This window comes from Pogona vitticeps, chromosome 3 (assembly GCF_051106095.1).
Source record: "Pogona vitticeps strain Pit_001003342236 chromosome 3, PviZW2.1, whole genome shotgun sequence".
Taxonomy (NCBI): Eukaryota; Metazoa; Chordata; class Lepidosauria; order Squamata; family Agamidae; genus Pogona; species Pogona vitticeps.
The window spans coordinates 248,623,871-248,641,375 of NC_135785.1; the positions used below are offsets into that span (position 1 = coordinate 248,623,871).

Sequence of the window (17,505 nt, forward strand, 5' to 3'; positions counted from 1 at the left end):
AGCGTTTAGTGCGCCTCAGGCTCCTGACAGAGCAGGCCTCCGAGGGTGTGGTTGTTATCTAGCAGTTCCCCAAATGTTTCGGTTTTCGTTGCGTTTTGTGCATAGTCACCCCTCTGCCACCCTCACTCTTGAAATAAAAGGGAGCCGTGTAGTCATTCCGAAATACCAGTTCAAGAGAAGGTGGTGCCTTTATAGATCACACACACATTAAAAAAAAAATCCCCCTCGTCTTACTTTTCGGATTCTTCAGTTGCTTTTTTTCCCCGGTTCCTTTGTTCTTCCCAGATTAAAAAAGCAGCATCCTTTTATCAACGCAACTGAAGGAGAAAGCAAAAAAACAAACAAAAAGAACAACAACCCTAGGTTGTCTGATCCAAGGAAAAAGTGTGACATTTGGAAGGTAACTTTCTAGGCTGCATTATTTTATGGCAACATTTGATCCGAGAGGCTGATGGGTGTGCATGTTTTTTCCATTGTGTGTGTTGTACCTACTCACACCCTTTGCTTCCCCGTTTCATAAAATCCAATATATTTTGGCACAGAGCGACTACAGCCACATCCCAGCAGTCCTCCCTTCGGTCTTCTCCCAGTCGCCACAGTACACAGATCATGTCCTGTGATCTCCTGGGATCCTCTAACATGGGGGAACTTTATGTTGGCATTTGTGTAGTGGATGTATACTAAGCTTCTGTTTTAAAAAAGCCAGGACATTCAATTCATCCCTTACTGACTTTTTTTTAATGCAGTTTTCCCTTCACTTTCTAAAACTGCAAGTTCCTCCTCAAAATATTTTTTTCTTTGAGTAAATCTGACATCTTTAACTTTCTTCTGCATAGCCTTCAATGTATTATTTGAATTTATCTTAATTTTATTTTCATCAGATAATATATTCCCAGATCAATCTACGCTTATTTTGTTTACTATGCACAGGTTTCCTTCCTCTAAACAAGCTAATAATTTCCATTTTAGACTTTATATAATACATGACTAGATGTCTCTTGTAAGTAAACTGTTCTTGAATGAATAATTACTGTACAGTATGGTTTTTTTTAAAAAAAATCTTGCATGTTAAATAAATGTTTTGTTGAGAAAGAGAGCTGATGAGTGTAAGTTACTGGATCAAATCTGCTAAGAAGCACTGCTGCCAAGATCAAGAGCTCTAAAGAGTACAGTATTTGTTGCAGAATGTATACAAAATGATACAGTACACATTTCTGAATACTTTGTCTAAAAGCCTCATTCCATGTATCCTGTCATTATTCGTGAGAAAGAGTCCTTGGGAGTAACTATGTACTTTATGGAACATCAGGGAGAATGCATATGCCATAAAATGTGTTTATATATATATATGCTGGACAAAGTGCAGGCATGGAGCTGCATATGAAGACCCCATGGCTGTTTTTGCTCCTTCTAACTTTTCCAGACCTCACAAAAAATAAACCTCTAGCAAAAAAAAAAAAAAAAAAAAAAAAAGTAAATTGCCACTCCAAGAAACCTCCAGGAAGTATGATTCACCTTCCAAATAGCAGGGGCCTCCTAAAACATTTGACAACTCCAAAATGACAGTTTTTCAAAACTGAAAGTAGACTTCTGTCATTTCTGAGGTTTTTATTTTCTTTTTGGATTCAAGAAGATCCCTGTGGCCTCAGATATCACTAAGAGCAGAGCATTGGTTCCTGGAGTTGTCAATTTGCCTGCCTCTGGTGCATATAGTGCTTTTATTTTCTGTTTCTGTAATGTGTGCAGTTTGGGATTCTGAAATATTTGTTATGACTGTGTAAACTCTCAATATTTGGAAAAGAAAATAGATTACATTACATACATATTCTTAGCGAACTCTAACCTTTGTTTGCGTAAGTTCATATGTGCTGAACTGTAGATTATTGTTTCCAGATGATCAGTCTCTGGAATCAGCAGTTAAAATCTGTGTTGTTTTGTTCACAAGAAAAAATGTCCCTGGATTCAAATATGCTATTGGCACTTGGCATCATGTCCTATAGGGTGCATTTGTCTGTGCCCCCACTTGCCAACTTTCTCATTCACTTCCCTCTGCACGACTCAAAACAGTTCGAAGAAGGGGAATAAGAAGAACCTGAACATGTTAAGAGATGGAACCATTTTCATGCCAATACGTTCTTCTTACTTGAAGACAAGACAGAGGTAATGAAGGAAGGACCTCCAAAACATGGTAAGTCAGTAAAAGGAGAATCATTTCTCTTCCTTTCCCTTAGTAGCCCCTCCTCATCTCAAAGAGTGTGAAGGGAAGGATTAAGAAGTATAGGATAATGGTGTCTGGATTTACTGGCATACCATTTTAGGGCTGCAGGTTTCAAACTGTGGTCTGCTTCAGGGGTTTGGAAACTGTATCTGGGAAATAGGATACTTGTAATTTGTCCTGCTGAAAATTGGCACATTTTTTTAAAAAAATGATTTAATTTCACATATTAAGAATCAGAAACTGTTAAATTAAACTGATAATTATTTGGGGGATTCAGTTATTTTACAGTTTATAATTACTTTGTGGAGTAACCCTTGTATGGGTTACGTGAACTCATTTATGTAAGTTTTCTGAAGTTCAGACATAAAAGGGTTGGCTTTCTGGCTCATGTTTGTGCTGTACGCATTCCTGAATTCTTAACTCAAGACTTCATCAGCTAGTGGACAGTGTTTTCCGAGGCAGTTCAAAACTCAAAGGAACATTTTCATTTCTTCAGCTCTGAGATGATCTACCCCCGTACATCTTCACTGATCTTCCTAAATATCATATTTCTCATTTGGGCCGATACTGTATTTGATAATGTCAAGCCATGCTCTGCAATGGTAAGGTTTGCCATGTACTGCCTTGCTAAATGATAGAATAATAAACTTGAGACAGCAGATCTTGCTTTTAACGTATTTTTATTGGGGAAGGCTATTGTTTATACAAAGTAGTTTTGCTTAGACACGCTAAAACTTTATTAAACCTACAAGTAAAGCAGCTAAAGTTTTTGTTAGTTACAAAGCTAGATTTTTTAAAAAAATTATTGGAAGTTTTACCATTTGAAGACGGGGTTTTTAGCAGGTCATTAATAAAAGATACACACTTAACAAATGGTATATGGGCTTTATAGTATTGGATGAGCTCCTAGACAACTTTATGCCAGTATACATTTAAATTACAGAGTGTTTTTCTGCACATTTTAATTGTAAAAGAGGGGCAAATCCTGATCTTTTTAAGCCAACATGGTTTAGCAGTTCTTTGATATTAACTCTGGATGTTCTGCAAGACTGTTTCTGTATACAGGATTCCATCTGAGTTTATATATTTTTCTGACGTCTGTGTTTTGAGGTTTTTAAAAATAAAAATGGAAGATTTGGCAGAGGTTCTGAGTATTTTCCTCTTTTTTTAATCTCTCAGGGACTTGATCTAAGATAAAGAGAATTTCTTAAGTATCATTCTTACCCACTATTAAGTTCTCCACTTACATTCACTTTAAATCTGTACTGTACTAAACCAGCATTCCATTTTTCTCCCTACTTAAGGAGTAAATTGTCTATTACACTGTACTACATTACCAATGTCAATCATGTGAGATTTAAAAACAAAGTTCAGTAGAGACAGTCAAATATGTTGCCTTCCCCAGCCAAGATTTTCCATCAGGATCCTTCATATACTTCTTGAGATGTAACTCCTAATGTGCTGCAGGAGACTTGCTTCCTTAGTAAATGTATTGAGGACTGGAACCTTAAAGTTCTAAACAAGTTGGTGTTCATTTGGGATATCAGCTGTAATGGACTAAATAAGTTAATGCTGGGAGTGGTGGGTGGAGTAGGAATAGTTTAATGTGAACTGTCTAACAGAATATTTCTCTGTACAGAAAAGGAAGAAGAATGTGAAAGAAATATTTGGAAAGTTGATGGGATTTCCCCCTTCCTTCCAGAAATCTGGAAAGCTCACAATTTTCATGAGCACACTTCCTCTTTCTCTTAAGATTTAAACAGTAATAAAGCAATCCTCTACTGTAGAACTCTGTACACCTTATCCAACTAATCTAGGAACTAGTTGGGTTTGGGTTTTTACCTATCATTCAGTGATGACAGGAAACCCCTTTTGACATTTGGAGAGTTATGATGTTCTGTGGCCAAGCCCTGGAATTCAAAACAATCTAAGGACACACCACATGTTTGGTAAACATGGTGAAACAGTGGGACAATCCTTTCCCTACAAAGCTTTGAAATGTTTCTTTTTTATAAGTTGGCTGGGAGTTTCTGGGAGCTGTAGTACAAAAGGTACATTTTCAAAGATCTGTCCAAGTAGTGGGTATATGCATGGATTTCTACACATGCATGTTCAGTAGCAGCAAGGCAACACATCAGCATAGCATGGGTACAAAATGTTTGACATCTGAAAAGAGCACATCATTGGGAAATTGTATGTTCATGCTATTAAGCAACTGGTGCATCACGTGCAAGAAACAGACCTCTCACCGCTCTGTGCACTGAAGTTACCCGTCATAGAAAGTCAATGTACTTGTGGTGGCTTGTGGAAAATAAACCATTTTAAAAGTAAGTGGGCAAATATTACTTATTTTAAAAAACTGGTAATACAGTGGTGCCTTGACTTATGAATGTCCCAACATACTACCATTCTGAGTTATGACCAGCTCCAGCCGCAAAATTTTGCTTCGACTTGCGGCCAGAGCTTCAAGTTACAACCAGAAAAAAGGCAGGGAATTCAAATTGCTAACCATTGGTGGCGAAGAGGTGGCTTCTTTGTAGCTCTTTCGCCTTAGCGGTGAGAGTGTGCGATCGGAGGAGGCTTCAGACTGCCTGGCAAGGTAAGGTGCTGCTTTGTACTTTTTAAAAAACTGTTCTGGGTGGGTTTTGCAGCGTGGTTTTGGGCTGGATGGTGATATTATGTTTCTATGCTATGATGGGTCTTGCAGGGATTGCTGGGTTTTTTTGGTTCCCCCTCCATTTTCGATGGTTTTTTCAGGGTTTTGTTTGCTTTCTGGTTGTTGTTTTTCCCATTTCCGATGGGTCTTGCGGCATTTGTTTGTTTGCTTTTTGGGTCCCCCCCATTTCCGATGGATCTTGTGGGGCTTGTTTGCTTTTGGTTTTTTTTCCCCATTTCCAATGGGTCTTGTGAGGTTTGTTTGCTTTTCGTCCCCCCATTTCCGATGGGTTTTGTGGGGTTTGTTTGCTTTTTGCTTTGCTTTTTTGCATTTCTGAAGGGTCTTGTGGAGTTTGTTTGCTTTCAGCTTTGCTTTTTTTGCATTTCTGCTGGGTCTTGCATGGTTTGCTTGCTTTCCGCTTTGCTTTTTTGCATTTCCAATGGGTCTCGCATGGTTTGCTTGCTTTCTGCTTTGCTTTTTTTGCATTTTTGAAGGGTCTTGCGGGGTTTGTTTGCTTTTTACTTTGCTTTTTTGCATTTCTGATGGGTCTTGCACAGCTTGCTTGCTTTCTGCTTTGCTTTTTTTGCATTTCCGATGGGTCTTGCTCAGTTTGCTTGCTTTCTGCTTTGCTTTTTTGCATTTCTGAAGGGTCTTGTGGGGTTTGTTTGCTTTCTGCTTTGCTTTTTTGCATTTCTGATGGGTCTTGCACAGCTTGCTTGCTTTCTGCTTTGCTTTTTTTGCATTTCCGATGGGTCTTGCTCAGTTTGCTTGCTTTCTGCTTTGCTTTTTTTGCATTTCCGAAGGGTCTTGCATGGTTTGTTTACTCTTCTTCCCCCCCCCTCGGCCAGAATGGATTAATCGCGTTTCTGATGGGTTATTTTATTTGGTGATTTTTTTTTCTTCCGCCGGAATGGATTAATTGTATTTCAATGCATTCCTATGGGTAATAGCGCTTCAACTTACGATCATTTCGCTTTATGACTGGAGTTCCGGAACCAATTAAGTCTGTAGGTCAAGGCACCACTGTACTTCTGTGACCACTCTTTAGCAAAAGCTCTCAGAGCAACTTACAATGCAGAATGCTAACCTGATCTGAACTATGCTAAAACTCTAGCAAATATGTTTCTTCTTGGCCCATGTTATTTTGATCACCAACAGTATTGTCAGCAACAGCTTTTCACTATCCTGCTACCTGCCTTTCCTGAAGTTGTGTGCTATGTGCTGTCGAGAAATGATTTATAGTGACCCTAATAAGGCTTTCAAGCTAAGTTAGATATTTAAGGAGTGGCTTTACCTTTCCCAACCCTGTGAGTTTTCATGGCCAAGGGAGGATTTGAACCCTTTCTAGAATATAAATAAGCCAGGCTTCCCAGTTTTCAAATGTTAGGAGAAACTGTGGTTTGGTTTGGTTCAAAAATTAAGTTGAAAGTTCTGATCTCCTCCTCTGGTGTGCAAAAATGCAAAAAAAAAAAAAAGTGCACAGGGGAGGGGAGAGAAATGAGTGCACAAGCCTAAGGCTTGTTTCCAATTATTCACAGAAAAAATACTTCATTTTTGCATTACATCCAAATTAGGCTGGTATTTGGCAACAGGAATTAATTTCCACCACATAGTTTTACAAAATACGGTTATAAAGCAAACTTGTGCTTTTCAGTTTTATGATATATGCGTTTACTCTCAGATATATACAAAAAAGTATGAAGTTAGCTATTTGCTTTGCATTTCTCTGTGATGACCAATCTTTGCTGCCTTTTAATCATTGTCATCATCGTCTTAGAACTTCCAGAGCTGGAAGACACTCTACAGATCATTGAGTCCAACCCCTATCAAAGAGACACGGAGAGGAGTCAACCTCTGGCTCTGCAGCCAGATACCTTAACCACTGAGTTATCCAACAGTTCATTTTTAAGAACCAAGAGCTAGTTTATGTACACTCTGTGTAAGTTTTCTATTGTTTGGTTGTCACAGGATGGCACCACAGCAAAAACTGGGGAAAAGGCAGCCAGTCCTGGAACAAAAAATCAATCTGCAGATAATTTGCAGGAGAAGAAAAAATGTTATGCACCCTGTGATTTTCAAGCTAAAATATTAAAAGAAGAAAAGCATCACATGTGTCGTATGTACATTTTTAATTTTTTCTAATCTTCACTGATGAATCATACCGTGTCATACACTGCCAACAGAATTTACTTTGCATTTAGCCTCAGTTCACATATGTACATATTAGAGCTGAGCATGAAGCTAACAATGAAGATGGAAGTTTGTCGAAACTAACATATTTTTCTGTGTATAAGACATCCCCCCAACTTTTCTAACACAAAATTAAGAAATCTAACCGGGGCTTAACAAGTGGAGGGGGAAAAGGTTGAAAGCGCTGCACGATCACTTTAATCTCTGCTTTCCCCTTCACTTGTTTTTCTTCTCTTCTCAGTTTACTTCGGTGTATAAGACAACCCTCAATTTTTAGTCTAAAGATTTTGGACACAAGTAACATCTTATACATGGAGAAATACAGTAATTTGCTGATTCGGCTCAGTTTGGGTTCGTCCAAACTGGAGAACCTGAACTTTCCTGAAACAACAAATTTTGGGGCAGTTTACAAACTTGTTTATGCAAATATGTGGATGTGCAGTTTAATCACCAGTTTTTAAAAAAGGAATCAAACATCTAAATGTACAAATAAAGGTGCAAAGGAAAAAAAATGAAGATCTGGCAATTGAGAGACGGCAAGATGGTAGTAAACAGAAGAGGTGGGGAAGGGATGGACAGATGACTGGCAGGAAAAAAGAGGTGGTCCTGTACCATCTGAAACTGCAAAATATCTGTAAAATCCAAAGGAGAAAAAATGGATTAGGCACCATTTTAAACAACAGCTGTACTTGATGTTGTGTGATACAACAGGAGTCATTGCAGATTCAGTCCTGTTTTTACAAACAGTTTAATTGCAGTCATGATTGGTGGTGTTGTGGCTGGGGGGATTGTGGGAGGTATAAATGTGAAACGTGGTGACACTGCGGGTTAAACCACAGAAGCCTCGGTGCTGCAAGGTCAGAAGACCAGCAGTTGTAAGAATGAATCCACACGATGATGTGAGCTCCCGTTGCCTGTCCCAGCTCCTGCCAACCTAGCAGTTTGAAAGCATGTAAATGTGAGTAGAAAAATAGGTACCACCATGGTGGGAAGGTAATGGCGTTCCGTGTCTAGTCGTGCTGGCCACATGACCACGAAAACTGTCTTTGGACAAACTCTGGCTCTACAGCTTGGAGACGAGGATGAGCACCGCCCTCTAGAGTCAGACACAACTGGACTAAATGTCAAGAGGAACCTTTACCTATAAATGTGAAAAGTAAATTTTCCAAGCTCTGATAATTGTAGCAACGCTTAAAACAACTCAGGTGGGTCAATACTACTAGGACTGCTCATGAATAGGGTGGGGCAAGCCACTTCCTCCTGAAATTTTAGGATGAAATGCCCCCCCCCATCCCAGCCCACAAGCTGCTCCTGATTAGGACTATATTACAGACGAGGAAGATGAAAATGACAGAATAAAATAGTGCTCTGTGAACTGGTGCCTGAACCTATCACTTTAGTGCTTCAGATGTCACTTTTCTGAGGATGATGCCCACAATGCTGCCAGAACATTTAACAGTTCATCATTTTGTTTAAACAATTTCCACACAATGCCCATCTTTTGTTTGTTGCTCAAGAAAGCTTTATTGTGGCTCATCACAATACTTTAAAAATGACTGACTATTTGTATGTTTACAGGGAATTTGCAGAACTCGCTGGTTGAATATGCAAGAAGTACTAAGAAAATGATACGAAACATGATGGATGATCATCAGTCTTCTTTGGATTACCTTTCCAATCAGGTACTGCCAGTTATTACAAAGGGGGTGGAGGGAGGATGGTACCTGTAGGGGATTGATATTATTGAATAATTTTCTTTAGCCAAATTCAGTGCCAAAATCTAAATTACAAATTTTCTGGATTCTTTTATACAAAACAAATAAACCCAGCTTGTACTGTTACTCTTCAGTCACTGGTATTTAGTCACTTGCCGCTGCTATGGAGAGCAAAGAGCAAAACTAACCATTGTATCCCTTAGTTAGGACTTGTCCTACCATCAGATAAAAAGAGGCATCTTAACCCAAGCATCAGATCTGTGATCTTAGGAACAGGTAGAGAATTGTTGTTTTTTTAAATTTACAGTTGTATTTTCACTGCTGTCAATGGTCTGCAGTATATGCTCTGCACTTTGAGCTGGGTGGTGGAAAGCAGCATTTTCTGCTCTGACTCAGGAAGCAAAATGTCTCAGACTTATACAGTACCTGCTTATAGTGTTGAAAATATTGTTATGGGTAGTTACCAGAAAGCAGTTAAGGTCAGTGGAGATCTAGATGAGAAGCTCCAAGTAGCCTACTAGGTTCTGGTGTAGAATGGCTGATTGTAAATACTGTAGTAGTTTTCAGTAAAGCCCACACAATGCTTCTGTTTTCTTTTTAGTTTTCTTTTTTGCTGTGACTATAGAGAGTTGGGGATATATATTGATATTGCATGCATGCATGCCCTACTTCTGGGCTTCCTGCATCTTGGTTGGGCACCATGGAAATGAATGCTGGATTAGAATGGCTTTTGGTGAAAGTAGTCCATCAAACAACATCCAGCAAACTTAACCTCTTATGCAAAATTTAAATCAGAACTGGGCAAAATGTGGGTTTCCAGGTGGACTGGACTGCAGCTCCAATAATCTCTTGATAGTATATCAGTGCTAAAGAATGCAGGAATTTCAGTACACAGTTATCTGGAGGGCTGCAGATTGCCCAGTCCTGATGTAAAACAACAAGTACAGAGGTAGGGAAAACTAGTTAAAAAAATTATCTCCACTGAAGTCCTGCTCAGTGGGGAGAAGTCACCTAGTGGAGCTTTCCAATGCTGCCTGGAAGTGTTGTGAAGGTAAAGGGTTAAAGTGCTTGTGCCCACACCACCATAGTCCTTATCTGTCCCAACCACTTCAACATACACACATGCTGTAAGTATGGAGAAATCCATAACTCATGACCAAGCCATATGAATTATGTCAGGTATAGGTTGGTTCTTGAACTGCAGTTTTGAACAGAATTACTACACACTCACTAAGCTCCATTGTTGAATAAACATGCTTTCGATTGCCCTATATGGCACATCATTCTGTTTCCAAACCTAGATATATAGATGGATAGTTGTTTTGTATGTTTATTTAGAATTAAGTCAAATTCAGTGCGGTGGGGCTTATTCCTGAATAGGATTGCCTAGAATGGCAGTCTCATAAGTACATAGATCTGGATCACATCCTGGAACAACATTTTGTGGCCACGGGCTAAATAATGTAGTTAAATATTAAATACAGTACTGCATATTAAAAGTATTTAAACATTTTTCTTCTTGTAAACCTACAGGTGAATGAGCTTATGAGTCGGGTTATGCTTTTAAATGCAGACATGTCTAGAAAACCAATTGATGTATTTCCTCATCGGGCTGTTCAGTCTCATGGTAAAGACTTCTTCCATAACTTTTACAGTTTCTCTTTTAGGTATATAATATTCCTGGAAAGGCAGTGGAAAAAAAATAATAAGGTGGAGGAGTGTTTTGTCATTCCTGGTCTTTCAAAAACTACTTAAATCTTTGCATTCTCTGCCATTAGTATAAAACAGTGATGCTCTTGTGTGCTGTGTGTAAATTTGCTGTACAGAGTCTGATTTTCCTTTTTGGCTAAATTGTGGCTGCTTCTTGACCAAGTTTCCTGTGGATAAAATTCAGCCAAAGCATTACATATTCTACCTTGTAATGTTCCTACTATTAATACGGTACAAATAATGTCTATACTATTTAACACCATGTTTTTTTCAGAGTTAAGCCTCACTGTGTTCTCTGTGGCTTATTCCTTGGTACATACAATAGAACCCCCGTAACCATGGGGAATGACACCCCCCCCGAGGATGTTGAAAAACATGTATTATAGTGAATGCTATTATAATAGCAACTGTCTTCCTCTTGTGGCTAGTTATGGTAACTTCATAGCTAAAAATATTTTTGGGGGGATTTTACTTTTAATATTTTCAGACCATGGATAAGTGAATCAGTGGATACTGATCCCATGGATAAGGGGGTACTACTGTACACTGAGGATTACAAATATAAGAATACTGGATTTTTTTGCCACTTTTAATCTGCCATTTTATTGATTTATTTTGATTTTGTTCTGGAATCTACCGTGTTTCCCCGAAAATAAGACAGGGTCTTATATTAATTTTTGCTCCAAAAATACATTAGGGCTTATTTTCAGGGGATGTTTTATTTTTTTCATGTACAACCATCTACATTTATTCAAATACAGTCCTGTCATCTTCTGGTTGCTGCACAGTGGTGGAGGGTGGGTTTTCACTTCACTGGGGCTTATTTTTGGGGTAGGGCTTATATTACAAGCATCCTGGAAAAAATCATACTAGGGATTATTTTCAGGTTAGGGCTTATTTTCAGGGAAACAGGGTATGTTAATTTTTAAATAAACAAGTAAATAAATACACAATCTTAGCTAAATCCATTAAACAGTGAGGCATTGGAAATTTTACAAAGGACCTGAACAGCAATGGAATCTCCAGAACCTAAGCCTTTGCTTAAATCCTCCATACGTACTCCTGTTTATATAATATGATCAGATCTGAAACACTGATGAAATCACAACTGGATAGGTGGGTGGTTATGTAGTTCAGAAGAAATATGTCTGGTAGAGAAAACAGCTTAGTGTTTCCTGTTTTGTTTTTGTTTTTGTTTTATTTTTTGCTTCTTTGTTTTAATTTGCCTACCAAGATGAACCTGAGCTTCCTCTGGTAATATTGTCCCGCAGGTTTGGATTGCAGTGATATTAAAGACACAATTGGCTCTGTTACAAAAACTCCAAGTGGTCTTTACATAATCCATCCAGAAGGATCCAGTTACCCCTTTGAGGTAAAACACATTACTGTATTCATGTTCACTATTTGTTTGGAAACTTAAAAAAAAAAATCTCAGCATCAGAGCAATCCCAGTGATAACATTTTGACACACTTTAAACAACCACCACTCAGCTCTTACTCTGATGTCCTGTAGGAATACTTTGGAGGAAAACATTTATCCATTTGCCTCCTGGTAGAGCTGGGCCTGGTGTATAGTGTACACACATTATACTTGTGATTATAACAGTTAGCCAATATTGTGGCTGATATTGTATGCCTGGTGTGTACGGCTGTTATATAACATTGCCTGCAGTATAAGTTATGGCAGAGGGGAGGAAGAGAGCAGAAAATTTGTTTCTGTTATTGTTTAATAATTCAGAAATCCTTGGCTATTTACCCGAAATGACTGCAGAGAGGCATCAGTAATTCTCGATCTGCCATATATCTCTGCTCTAGAACATCCCTCTTCTGGAACATGGTATTTAAAGTGGTCTCAGGGACTTGATTTAAAGTAGAGAAGCAAATGGATAGCAGTGGCTGGTAAACCCATCAATTGCTCTTTGTCCGCAGCCTCTCTCCCAACCATTATGCTCCAGATACCATTAACCTCCAATCTTTAAGACACATTAGGTGAAGACTGCTGCTTTTGGAGTTAATTGTAAGACAGATTTGTCAGGTGTGTGTGTGTGTGGGGGGTCTTTCCTTGCCCACCAGTCTGAACCTCTCCCCATATTGCTTTATACAAATTCATTGGATGGTAACCCATATTCTGACTCATGGCCCTCTTACCATTGTGCATAATTAATGCTCCTAATCTATGAGGAAAAAAGGGTTTTACAGCCTTCTGAGCAATGCCCACACCTAGCCTGAGTAAACCATTCTAGTGATATTTCAGAATGAAAAGAACTACTCTGCAAACTAAAAAATCAAGCTTTGTAGAAATCCACATTGTTTGGATGGCATTATATAGAAGAATGCAACCAAAAGATCCCCTCACTCTCCATCCATTCTAGGTATTGTGCGAGATGGAATTCAGAGGAGGTGGATGGACAGTGATCCAGAAGAGAACTGAAGGGATAGTTGAATTTCAAAGGACCTGGTCTGACTATCTGGATGGTTTTGGTGATCTTTCAGGTACCAATATATTATATGCTTGGTAGAATTTTATTTTATTAAATTTGCATTCACAAACCTTACTCTTTTTCAGATGACTTCATAACAAACAGACTGAGGGTAGCATGAAAGGGGATAAGTCTTTGCTTCTGTTAAAGTTTATTTTCATTCCGTTTATAGGGGAATTTTGGCTTGGGCTCCGAAAGATTTTCCACATGACAAACCAGAAAACAGCCAGCTTCATGCTTTACGTGGGCTTGGAGTCGGAAGATGACACATACGCCTATGCATCATATGATACCTTTTGGTTAGAAGATGAAGCGTGTGCCTTTAAAATACATTTAGGACGTTATTCTGGAAATGCTGGTAAGAGCTGAATGCCCAAAGCTGTCTCTCTTTAAAATGAAGATTTCTATAAATGGAAATTTTAGGTGGCAAATAATATCCATGTGTGTTGTGCATTCTAAAAGGAAATTGCTAAGATGTTCCCAGGTCCCTTTTGAAAACCCTTTCATAACCCATTGGTTTTGGGATGACCAGACTACATTCTGTCTTAATTTTTCTTGTAATAGAAGTTGAGGGCCTGGCATAACATGGTTAGTTGGATATTTTAAAAGAGAAAATTGGAGATGTGGGAATCTGGATCTGGACCTCAACATTGAAGTCTAGGAGGACAGTAACCTGTCATCCCCTTCTGTGGTCCTTATCTGAATTGAAAAACTGTCTTCATTGAGGAAAAAAACTGTTGGAAGGAACAGATTCCCCTTGTGAAGAAACTGAGGAAATGGGGAATAGATGGAGTATGGAATATGAAATTCAGTTATTGGAAGCTTTGATGCTTCTTTGTGGGTGCCTGGGAAGCTGTCCAAACAGACGGAGGTCAGTATGTACCCAGAACAAAAGGACAATTGACACCTTCCAATTAGCTCTTGTTAATGAAAACTTCAAAGAAAGGACTGAGAGGGGAACTGACACTTCTTTTTTGTGATCTTCGTAAATCACAGATATGGATGTTTCTGCACCAACACAAAACTTTTTGGAACATACTAGAGCTTAAATAAAGAACTGTCAGCATAACCACCACAATCCCCCCCGCACATGTCAATTCACCTAATGGTTATCCCTTGGTTTCCGTTAGCCAGGACATTCCTAGGAACATTCACTAAGAGCTATTTTTCTTATTTCCCCTCTGAAAACCTTACCTGTTCTTGTCCCTTCCTATCTTTTATTAGAGGCCATATCAAGGCACTGCCAAAAGGGAATCTAACACTTTCACTTGATTGACAGCGCCAGTCTGCCTCCTTTCCCAGGAGTCATGCAGATTGCAGCAGTGAGAAAAGAATAAGAGAGGGAAGATCTTTTTGTTTTGAGGGAACATGAAAGGCAATTAAGATGTTTGTTGTGACAGCAATCCTCCCCTTCTATTCTTCCTCACTTTCCACCTTAAATCCCCATCCCTCCATGCTCATAAATGTGGCCTCCAGGGTGTCGTCTGTAGCACCGCCCGAGTCCACAGGTGAACTGCAGGTTGGGAAATCATATCCTTACTCCTGATGAGGTGGTAGACCCATACTCCCCAACAGGGGAAAGAGAAATTGGTTTCACAAGTTGCAGTTGCAAAATTACATGTTTTCATTCTTAGGAAAATGAATTAATTACAAATAACTAGTTATTAGAATAATTGCTTCTAGGCTCTGGTGAAAGGGCATCAGAAAAAAGCTTACTTTTAAAAATATTGACAGTTACCAGTTTATTCTTGGTAACTTTGTCGTAGGATTTCAGTAAGCTCTTAATTTTATTATATAAACTGCTCAGTCTTCACCATTCAGACAGTCCACTTGTGTGTTGATTCATAATAAAGTGGTGCCTCACTTAGCGATTGCTTCGTTTAACGACAAAATCGCTTAGCGACAACTTTTTTGGAGCGTTTTTACATTTCGTTTAACGATGGTCCCTATGGGCGATTTTTGCTTAGCGATGGTTGGGACCATGCTTCGCATAGCGGTTAAATTTTGGGTCCCCTGTTTCGCTTAACGATGGTTTAAACAGCCTTATGTTTACTGCTTTTAAATGTTTTTCTGTTATTTATAAAGTTAAACTTTACTGTTTAAAATGTTTGAATTCAAAGTGCACTTAATAAACCCTTTGTTAACCAAATTTGACTTTGTTCTGACTATTTTTTAATTTGTTGTTATATTTTTTCCCCATTGAGATGCATTGAATAGGTTTCAATGCATTTCAATTGGGGAACTGTGTTTCGCTTAGTGATGTTTCCTATGGCGATTTTCACTTAAGGACGGCAATTCATTCCTATTGGAACGGATTATCCGGTTTTCAATGCATTTCAATGGGAAACCGCATTTCGCTTAGCAGCAATTTTTTTGTTAAGCAAGGCACCATTGTACTGATTTTCCAGTCTACACTCTTTCATATTTTTGCAACACCTTTGTTATTCACTGCAGATGTTAAATCTATCTGGAGCATTAACAGTGTGACTAACATCTGAAGGCATTTCACAAATCATGGCTGGTTTATGGCCAGGCATTTCCAAATGTCTGTGCCTTGCCATAGCTGTATAGCACAGCCAAAGAAGACGAGCCACCATTCATATAATTAGTAACTGCATGGACTGAGGACTAGGGAGAGGATAGTTCAGATGATTACATGGCATTGCAGAGTAAGAGGTATTTAAAAATCAGCCATTTAATTTTATTTCAATGTGCTGTATGGATTGTTCTAAGACTTGAATTTCTAAAAATAGATCTAGAAAGTTCTAGTTAAATACTCAGAATTTTCTGGAGGATGCTCATGCTCATGTTTTGCCAGTTCTTCAGTAGATATGATTAATGTAGTTGTGAAATGGTCACCAAAAATATGTATGCACCCAGAAACAGGAGTCAATGACTATGGGAACCAGGCTACTCCTTAAGCATGCTTCCTAAGAACGTTAGTAACAGAAAGACAGCTCCCTGAAAAGAAATATGAACAAAACACTTATTATTATGGAAATTCTGAGCAATCATCACTGTTCACAAGTGACATTCTCAAGCGGAGGGAGAGAGTAGACAGCTATTTGTTCTACTTTTCCTTTTGATATTTATTCTATCAACTATACAGTATTAGCAGTAATCACAGGTAGGTCTGATCTTTTGGAATCAGTACTATGCAATATGTTCTGTTCAGCAGACAAAGCTTTTGTTTTTTGCAGCGTTTCTATTTGCACATTTTTTGCCTTGTTTTGGCTTGTGTGACCCCCTATCTTGGGTGTTTAGGGCCATTGTTGGGCCTGTCCAGATGGCATCACTGATAATGTACAAGAGTGTGGCATGATGTGGGAATGAGCTACTCCTTTTGTTCACAATGGTAAGGACTGCAACTGGAATGCAGGTTTTTGCCCTACTTGGTCCTGTGTTGCACTGTGGGGTGGTATATAAGAACACCGCATGCGTGCGCGCGCGCGCACACACACACACACACAGAGTACATACATACATATCTTGGTGCTATAGCTACAGTGTTAAATTGATATAGCACTATTTCAAATGCTTACCATGTTTCATCAGTTCAGTGCTATTTCACCTGCTAAATATTTTTTTAAATGGATTTGAAGGCCAACAAATGGAGTAGGCAAGAGGGTGGAGATAATGGCACTTCAAATGGACATCCGAGGTTAATTAAAAAATTCTGTGTGCTTTGCAGCAGTAAGGTTTGTCATCCTATGACAACCTATGCCAAACCCTTGTATAGTCTCACCCAGAGTCTGTTTTCTTTCTCTTCGAAGTGTGGCAGTTTACACACAGTTGAAGCTTATATTCATATTCATTGCACCCTGAATTGTTGGCTAGATTAGTATGATAACTTTTTTCTGTTCTTTTTTGTTGTTGTTGCTATAACTTAGGTGATGCATTTCGAGGACTTCAAAAAGAAGACAATCAGAATACGTTACCTTTTAGTACATATGACATGGATAATGATGGTTGCAACCCATTGTGCTCTGTCCAAGAGCAGCCTATAAAGAGCTGCAGCAACTTCAGTGGGAAAACAGGATGGTGGTTCAGCCAGTGTGGGCTTGCCAATCTGAACGGCGTTCATCGGGTCACAAGGAGGATGCTGTCGACTAGGATTCGTTGGGATACCTGGACTATGGATGGCAAACCTATCAAAATTAAATCTGTTTCAATGAAAATCAGGAGAACATATTTTTAATAAGGGAATGATGTCATCGAAGAGTATCTTCCAAAATTAGGCTGTCAGATACCTCCTCCAAGGTTGACACTTAGAAAATTATAGTGTTGCAATTTGTTTAAAGAATTATTAGAAGCATTTTGGATTCCGCATTACTCTGCAATTGCACTTTTTAGTACAAGATGTTTCTGTTTTCACCATGATGATGTAGCTTTGTTTGTAATATGTTTTTTTTTCATAATACTGCTGGATATCAGAATTGCTTGTTCTTATTAGCACTCCCATTGCACTGATCATTGCCTTAAATACAGTTTGTTGCAATTCTAGCTAGTTTGCTGTTGGCCATTGCCTCTTCTTAC

The 17,505-nt window shown here is 38.7% G+C and overlaps 1 protein-coding gene across 3 annotated transcripts; it reads left to right on the forward strand.

The window, feature by feature from the left end:
• The first annotated feature begins 167 nt into the window (after nucleotides 1–167).
• ANGPTL5 (angiopoietin like 5) lies at nucleotides 168–17,476 on the forward strand. 3 transcript variants are annotated; one of them, XM_020796006.3, is made up of 9 exons: nucleotides 168–400; nucleotides 2,068–2,188; nucleotides 6,843–6,990; nucleotides 8,643–8,746; nucleotides 10,313–10,406; nucleotides 11,761–11,861; nucleotides 12,862–12,982; nucleotides 13,142–13,327; nucleotides 16,860–17,476. In XM_020796006.3, the coding sequence occupies exons 2-9, from the start codon at nucleotides 2,186–2,188 to the stop codon at nucleotides 17,165–17,167; spliced, it is 1,065 nt and encodes a 354-aa protein (XP_020651665.3). In that variant the 5' UTR covers nucleotides 168–400; nucleotides 2,068–2,185; the 3' UTR covers nucleotides 17,168–17,476. The 3 variants fall into 3 exon arrangements, with proteins under 3 accessions (XP_020651665.3, XP_078246228.1, XP_072849725.2); XM_078390102.1 differs by lacking the exon at nucleotides 168–400 and having other exon boundaries at nucleotides 2,001–2,188; XM_072993624.2 differs by lacking the exons at nucleotides 168–400; nucleotides 2,068–2,188 and adding an exon at nucleotides 2,609–2,820.
• The last annotated feature ends 29 nt before the right edge of the window (nucleotides 17,477–17,505 follow it).